At 41.3% G+C, this 8,973-nt stretch overlaps 1 protein-coding gene across 4 annotated transcripts in view; it reads right to left on the bottom strand.

The window, feature by feature from the left end:
- LOC139537784 (glucocorticoid receptor) overlaps window positions 1-8,645 on the bottom strand; it is a 108,840-nt gene extending 100,195 nt beyond the window's left edge. For 2 of the 4 annotated variants that reach the window (XM_071339561.1, XM_071339558.1), the window contains exons 1-2: window positions 7,593-7,731; window positions 1,576-2,672 (exon numbers count right to left, since the gene is read on the bottom strand). In XM_071339561.1, the coding sequence (XP_071195662.1) occupies window positions 1,576-2,663 (1,088 nt within the window). In that variant the 5' untranslated portion in view covers window positions 2,664-2,672; window positions 7,593-7,731. Of the gene's footprint in view, window positions 1-1,575; window positions 2,673-4,372; window positions 4,530-7,592; window positions 7,732-8,525 lie in introns of those variants that run through there. The other 2 variants (XM_071339560.1, XM_071339559.1) reach the window with 2 other exon arrangements.
- Window positions 8,646-8,973: the final 328 nt, after the last annotated feature.

Below are 8,973 nucleotides of genomic sequence, written 5' to 3' on the forward strand. Positions count from 1 at the left end.
AAGAGAGAGTTGTAGGCCTGATCATTTTTAATCTTCACAAGTACTGTTATCAGTAGCTAGCAAGCTTGCTTTGGCTAACATTACTAGCTAGCTATTAGCTGTGTACAAGGGGATTGTTTGAAAGAGAAACGCACATCTACTACTATGACAGATCGTACTCCCTTACTTCTGCTTATCACCTGTTATAAAATGACAACAATGCCTTGCTAGCTGATTTACTTTTCCCACTGTTGAAGCACTGTTTCCTGAAGCCGGGACGGCAGGTAGCCTAGTGGTTAGAGCGCTGGGCCAGTAACCGAAAGGTTGCTGGATCGAATCCCTGAGCTACCCACTGTTCCCCGGTAGGCCATCATTGTAAATAAGAGTTTGTTCTTAACAGACTTGCCTAGTTAAATAAATAAAACATTTCAAAATGAAAATTAAATGATGCCCTGTTCTGAAAGAACTCCCTGGGTTTACTGCCATGCTGTGGATATTTGGTCAGGTCATGTCGTTTTAATTTGTTCGTTTTGAGCACTTCCCCACATCAAACACATTGTGGGCACTTCTCTTGGTTTCATACAAACTTTTGAGAGAAACTCATCGCTGTATTTGCATTTCATGAAGATTGTGCGTATTAAGAACTTGAGGCTAGCAGTAATTAATTAAATAATCATAAATTTACGCTGACATCACGACCCACCATTAATAGGTCTGCGACACCCATACTTTAAGAAAAGCGGTCTTAAAGATATTCTGAGAAACATTGACATTGGATGAGAGCCCAATACATGGGTGAAAAAACATCAAGTCAAAACTGTAATTGTGTCCATTTTAAATCTCTGAAAGAGCAGCAGCTTGAGCAAACACAGCACAGAAGCAAAATATACTTGTTTGCGCAAGCGCTTAATGACCAATGACATATTACCCTTTAAATTCTAGCCTCTGCTGTTGTACATACAGTCAATAAATGTACAGTTATGTACTGTCGCATCCTTCCTCCCCCAGTATCAATGCTCCTGATACAAAGTGAAAGACAATTTATGCTTGATCCGTTAAATGTGGTCGGAGGCTTCGTATGGAGGGTGTGACGCAATTGCGTAGCCTCCAGAAGCCAAATCAAGTTATGTACCGCGTCATCATTCGCCTCTCAAATTTGTAACAAATGCGAAGGGCTCCATATAGCTCCGCATTGACATGATTGGTTGACGGTAGGTGGGGGCAGGAAGTCCTGTATAAACACAAACTCAATTCCTTGACAACAGCTTTGTGCATACCGCGACTTCTGCAGAGGACGTATCACCGTAAATGCTTTCCTTTTTATAATAGACTAAACAACAAATCTGGGAATTGTCTGAAACAAATGAAAAAAATCTGTATAAAACTGACATCTGATAGATGTAGGTCACCAAACTGGTTAAGACAATTTCCATGGCTTACAAAGGCATCTCTAAAAGAACATTTCAGATTCAGGGATGTCAAATGTTGAAATAAAAATCTATTTATATTCTTAAAACCCATACTTATTCATAAATCATTAACCATTCAAAAGTGCACAATAGCCTACATTAAATCCATGGGTCATGAGTAACCTACCTGCTGAAGCCGACAGGAAAAGATGAGCTCGACATCCCTGATCCAGCCCCGTATCCATTGCCTCTGTTCCAGCTGTCACTGACCGATGGCAGTGGGGGATACAGGCCAAAGACAGGCTTCTGATCCTGCTGTAGACTCACTGCTGTCGAGGTGTTTGCTCCATAGGGGTAACTCGGCCCGCTCATGGAGCCCACCGAGTTGTGGGTACTAGGCAAGTCCAGGCTGGATATCTGACAATAGCTCCGACGATCATTCTCTTGCTTGATGACCCCTGGGGTGCAAAGCTGGATGAAGGAGGTGTCAGCATCCTCCTCCGTCTTGATGACAGGCATGGAGATGCCTGGCTCCAGAAGCTGCTTCTGCTGGTCCATGCTGTCCACATTTGTACAGTTTCCCCCATTGCTACAGTCTATGGGCTTGGTTTCCATGTTGCCGTCCTCGAGCAGGACATCCTCCACTGACAGGGAGGAAAGGAAAGCAGCCTCGTCAGACACGTAAAACTCATTCAGGTCAGACAGAGAGCCAGGCAAGTCCAAATCGTGCAGAATGTCCATTGTATTGTCGCCAAGGAGCCTCTCGTTGACATCCAAGTCCTTCTGTGACTGTCCAAAGCTGACTGACCCCATGTCAAGCCTGTCCTTATCCATGGGTGAGAAGTTCTCAGTTTTCAGAGAGAAAAGGTCATGAGGGCGTCCAAGTACAGAGCTCCCTGGGGTGTTGGATCGATTCAAATCTGCAATACTCGCCTCCAACAGAGCAAAGTTCTCAAACAGCTGTTGGTTCTGCTGCGGTTTCTGTGGCTGCTGCATTCTAAGGGGCTTCTCCATTACCTTCACTTCAGCCTCCTCTATAGTGAGTCCCCCTGTGGAAAGCTCCATCTGAGTCGTAGTGGCATTCAGTCCGTTGGCGGAGTCTCTGGCTGGTGGCTGGGGTCTGGAGCCTGGCAGATGCATCAGGGAGGTTGATGTGGTGGACTTGGAACCACCTGCGTCACCCGAGAAGCTTCCTTCTACACCGCTCTCTGAGAGTTTACCGAAAGCCAAGCCCTTGTCCTTGTTATTGCTGTGTTTCAGTCCACCTGGATCCATTTCTTGATCCTGTTTGACACACAGAGGAATGCAAGCACTAGTTTAGAAAGTGCTTGTAATTAAATTCAGAACACCAGAGAATTATAATTCACATGCACACCAAGTTATAGGTAAAAATAAAAAAACATGTTTGAATAGAAATGGGTGCTATGTTATTTACAAATGTTCCTACACAATGCAATAATTTCAATCTCTAAACCACAATATGATCACACCTCTCCTGGCTTCGTGACTGACGCAATATGGCAGCAACAGTAAACATGTCATCCCGCACGAATGATGCAGCTTCCACCTTTGGGCCAATTGAGATATTGCATGACTAACAAATTTCAGTTATTGTGTGTGACCAAGATTATCCATTATCTTGACTAGATACTCAAGTGGCAGCTCTAACAATGACAAGAAATGTCTTAAAAAATGGAAGGCAGGAGGCAAGATCAGGTGTGACTATTCTATCCAATGAGAGGGCAGATAAGCATGTGAACAACAGGCACAACTCAAAAATAAAGTACACAACTCCGATTTTAAGTGATATAAACACCTCCTGCAGGAGAAGACAGATTAGGGCCCAGTTAACCCTCTTGCTTCGCCTCTTCCTCTCTGGTGTGACTCACAAATTTCAGTTAATTACTGGAGCAAGAGTCCCCCCCCCTCCTTACTGCGTGCTCAGTCCCCCTCCAGTTCTCCCTGTTCACCTACGACTGCATGGCCAGGCACAGCTCCAACCCCATCATTAAATTTGCCGACGACACAACAGTGGTAGGCCTGAACACCGACAATGACGAGACAGCCTATAAGAAGGTGGTCAGAGACCTGGACGGGTGGTGCCAAAATAACAACCTATCCCTCAACATAATCAAGACAAAGGAGATGATTGTGGACTACAGGAAAAGGAGGACCGAGCACGCCCCCATTCTCATCGACGGGGCTGTAATGGAGCAGGTTGAGAGCTTCAAGTTCCTTGGTGTCCACATCACCAACAAACTAGAATGGTCCAAACACACCAAAACAGTTTGTGAAGAGGGCATGACAAAGCCTAATCTCCCTCAGGAAACTAAAATGATTTGGCATGGGTCCTCAGATCCTCAAAAGGTTCTACAGCTGCAACATCAAGAGCATCCCGACTGATTGCAACACTCCCTAGTACGGCAACTGCTCGGCCTCCTTCTGCAAGGCACTACAGAGGATAGTGCGTACGGCCCAGTACATCACTGGGGCTAAGCTGCCTGCCATCCAGGACCTCTACACCAGGCAGTGTCAGAGGAAGACCCTAAAAAGTCTCAAAGACCCCAGCCACCCTAGTCATAGACTGTTCTTTCTACTACCGCATGGCAAGCGGTACCGGAGCGCCATGTCTAGGACCAAAAGGCTTCTCAACAGCTTTAACCCCCAAGCCATAAGACTCCTGAACAAGTAATCAAATGGCTACCCTGACTATTTGCATTGTCCCGCCCCAAGCCCTCATTTACACTGCTGCTACTCTCCGTTTATCATATATGCATAGTCACTTTAACTATACATTAATGTACATACTTCCTCAATTAGCCCGACTAACCGGTAGCCCTGCACATTGGCTACCTGGACTATCTGCATTGTGTCCCGCCACCCACCAACCCCTTTTACGCTACTGCTACTCTCTGTTTATCATATATGTATAGTCACTTTAACCATACCTACATGTACATACTACTTCAATTAGCCCAACTTACCGGTGGCTGTTTATAGCCTCGCTTCTGTTATTTTTCACTGTTGTTTTTATTTCTTTACTTATCCATTGCTCACCTAATACCCATTTTTTACTTAAAAATCGCACTGTTGGTTAGGGCCTGTAAGTAAGCATTTCACTGTAAGGTCTACTACACCTGTTGTATTCTGCGCACGTGACAAATAAACTTTGATTTGATTGAATTACTAAAGCTCCTGCCTTGGGCCAATCAGGGTAATTTTGTTAATCCCAGATCTATGGCAAGACGCATCATTCACCTAAGTTTCCTCAAAATTAGGCAAGTGCTGTCATATCGCGTCTGACTAATGAACGGACAGACACAGACCGAGCCACAGTCCCCTCCCCGATTTAATAGTGGGGGACAATACTGCAATGTTGTAGCTACATGGGTTTTTACTGTCATGACGGCTACCAATAAATTTGTAAAAATACCTCAAATCCTGAAAACAGAGGTGTAGGCTATAATGTAGAACTTTGAAAGAGTGTTAACCTTAATACGGTATCACAACCGGACGTAATTGGGAGTCCCATAGAGTGGCGCACAATTGGCCCAGCATTGTCCGGGTTTGGCCGTCATTGTCAATAAGAATTTGTTCTTAACAGACTTGCCTATTTAAAAAAAAAGTTAAATTTTTTAAAATCTAATAACAAAAATGGTGATAAACATTAAGTCACCCTGAGGGATTCTCAACTGTACAGATTGGAAGCATGCCAAGTGCAAGTCTTCAGACTGGCATTCCCAGGCTTAGCCTGTATTTTAAGAGAGAAAGACCCCTTTACTAGAATACATAACTTAGCATGACCTTCAACTAGCTTAAATTCAAACATTGCAGTCTTTGCTAATTGCATTTCCCCCATAACCATTGAAAATATATCAGACATATATCATACTTAATGCTATTTCTTCAATAATGTTCGCTGTGACTGTAACAAGCTAACTGATATATTAGGCCTATTTACTGTGGTTATTAAAGAATGTTTATTTTTCTTAGGCAGGTCACTCTGAACACTCAATCTTACTTAAAGCAGGTAGCCTGGCGGAGTGTTGGGCCTGTTACCGAAAGGTGAAAATAATCATAATCTTCCGTTCTGCCCTTGAGCAAGGCAGTTACCCCTCAACAACAACTGTTCCCCGGGCGCCGATGACGTGGATGTCGATTAAGGCAGCCCACGCGCATCTCTGATTCAGAGAGGTTGGGTTAAATGCGTAACACATTTTGGTTGAATGAATGCATTCAGTTGTGCAAATGACTAGGTATCCCCTATCATTTTCTTGTTGGTTGGAGAGCTGACTTAGAATATGTTGTTGTTGCCTTGTGTCAGTGAAGCTTTGTCAATGAATGTAGAGCCTATCGAATATACAGTGCCCTCCGTAATTATTGGGACAGTGAAGCATCCTCTTCCTATGGCTCTATACTCCAAAAATGTTGATTTGAAATCAAGCAATGACTGAGGTTAAAGTGCACACTGTTAGCTTTAATTTGAGGGTATTTTCATCCATATCGGGTGAACCGTTTTTGTACATCAGCTCCCCATTTTAGCTGACCAAGATTAATTGGAACAAATTCACATATGTGTATTAAATTAGTCAAAAGTTAAGTATTTGGTCCCACATTCATAGCATGCAATGACTACATCGAGCTTGTAACGCCACAAATGTTTATTTTGGTTGTGTTTCAGATTATTTATTTTGTGCCTAATAAAAATGAATGGAAAATAATGTACTGTCATTTTTATTGTAAATAAGAATATGTTTCTAACCATTTTTACATTAGTGTAGGATGCTACCCTGATTACGGATAATCCTAAATGAATCATGAATAATGATGAGTGAGAAAGTTAGACGCACAAATATCATACCCCCAAGACATGCTAACCTCTCACCATTACAATTACAGAAAAGGTTTGCATTTTTCTCAGGTATGATATTTTTGTTTCTATCTTTCTCACTCATAATTATTCATGATTCATTCAGTATTATCTTTGATCATGGTAGCATCCACATTAATATAGAAGTGTTTAGAAACATTTATTCTTATGTACAATAAAAGTGACTCCAAAAAGACAATACATTATTTACCATTAATTTCTAATTGGGCACAAAATTATCTAAAACAACCAAAACAAACAGCAAATTCATTCAACAAATGTGTTGTCACAAGCTTGAAGTAGTCATAGCGAACTAGGAATATGGTACCAAATATTTAACTTCTTATTACTTTAATAAACATTTAAGTAAATGTGTCACAATACTTTTTGTCCCCTAAAATGGACCATGTACAAAAAGTGCTGTAATTTCTAAACGGTTCACACGATATGGATGAGTTCGCACTTTAACCTCATAGTCATTGTTTGATTTCAACTCCAAACCTTGAGTAATGAGCCAAATAAAGATTTTTTTAAATGCTTCGCTGTATCTGTAATAATTACGGAGGGCACTGTATTTATACATAACAGCTAGTATGTTGTTCTCGGGATTTGATGTTCGCTTATTTAATGTTTATATTTAATCTGAAAACGTTACCTTGAACTATACATCGTCGTTCACTTCAATCATTATTTTTTATACCAGTGGCACATCCTATTTTATGTCCATAGCCGTTATTCTTGATTGATCTTAGAATCTCACATTCTACATAAAACAAAAAATCAGAATACAAGTGTAACTTAGCTACAAATAAAATGGAGCGCTCTAGCTTTAACATTTATCTGGCCGTCTGTGATTGGGCGCAAAAACGGTTTAGTGTATCACAGTAATGTCCAGCTGTACTAGCTAAACGAAAGCGCCGCAGTGGTGCAACCTGTTGGCTGCGACCGGCAATTGCATCAAGTCAAACAGGAGAAAGTGATTATCATACCTTAATTAAAAACAAAAGTATGTCTATTAAGCTTAGCTAGTATGGCTAATGAAATCCTCAATGGGCTCAGGGGTCGACAGTGATAATGCTCTAACAGCACTGAGTCGCCTAATTTTACACTGATATGGTGGGCGTCGAACTACAGAAGCCATAGCACAGGGATCACACTACCTTATAGCTAAACCATTCCACAATCAAATATATGCTAAACTTATGCTGTAACGTTATACACAGGATGCATGGCTAGCAGATGTAACTAGTTTAATAATCCAAGATAGCTTTTAAAATACAACAAATAAGATGCAATCAAAGGACACATTTGATTACATGACTAGCTAATGTTACCTGTATCAAAAATTGGAGTTTCCCAAGCTAGTTCATCTCCAGTTTGTTGGAATTATGAGATCTATGGTTTCCAAACAGTCTTCAAAGCCAATATTTATCGTGCAACGTAAGCTGAATGGCTTTCTACTTTCCTCGCGAGACGAAAATATAGCGAACGTTAGCTAGTTAAAAAGCCTTGACATAGCCATCTCGTGCGCTGTTATTCCCCTGATCACTTAATCTAACAAATCTAAATATCTGGGGGTGTCAAACGTTAAAAGAAAGTAGCTGCCGTCAAATTAGCCATGTACTGTACGTTTGCTAGCAATGCACCGAATTCAGCTTGCTAGCTAGATGTAAATCAGACATTAAGCACAAGAAAACATGAATTCGCTATAAAATTCAAGAAGGATATCAGCATTGACATTACCAAAAGCTTGCTATGATGCAGTACAATAACGTTATAACAATCATTAACCGTTACATAATATCATAGTTAGCTACATATTAGCTTGTGCACATACATGTAGCAAACTGAGGCCGGGCAGCTAGTTTGACACTTCAGGGTAAACGCCCCTCTAAAGACAAACAGGACTGAACTCGAAAAATCTGTCAAAAACACGGCTGCGCACGTCGGCTTGACTATCGAATCAATTTAGAGATAATAAACTTATCAAGTAAACAAGCAAACTTGAAAATAAAATAAAAAACACGTTTTTAAAGTTCGTTCGATTACTTGCAACGTTACCTCGCTTTCACAAGTTTCGCCAAACTCGCCCACACAATGGCAGCTAGCTAACGTTACGTAACTACCTTTCAAAACGTTAACTTTTTTAACGTTTGTCAATACTTGTTAGTTATAACACACGACTGAGTAAAAAAAAAAAAAGAGACCACAACAAAGTATAAAATGTTATTTACGAATGACAACCCATTGCGAAGACTGTGCCTTACCAACAAGTACGAAAAAAAGTACAAACGAAGCGCGTGCCACTGAATTAAAATACAAGGAAACTTTCTAGACTACGTCCTCGACGCGCGTTTCACGCGACACTGCAGTATGTGAAGGCAGCTAACTAAATACAAACTAAAAACGCGGTCAAGAGACATTTCAGTTAGTCACGATTTTGCGAACTTCAAGCCAAAGCACGGCAAATTGTGCCTGACGTGCAGAATTTCAATGGCGCAGCACAGTCCGTAGATAGACGGAAGAAAGGCACGTTGACAGCCACCGACCTCTCTGGAAATAAACACATATGACAGCTGGCTCTGGAACGCCGTTTCCCTTCGCTCTGCTCTCAGAAAGAGTATCTACATATCTGGGGGAAAAAATGTATCCGATTCGGTGAAATACAATATTCGATAAACGCGATGTCTTCATTAAAACATAATATAATTGCGA

This window comes from Salvelinus alpinus, chromosome 13 (genome assembly GCF_045679555.1).
Source record: "Salvelinus alpinus chromosome 13, SLU_Salpinus.1, whole genome shotgun sequence".
NCBI classification, from domain to species: Eukaryota; Metazoa; Chordata; class Actinopteri; order Salmoniformes; family Salmonidae; genus Salvelinus; species Salvelinus alpinus.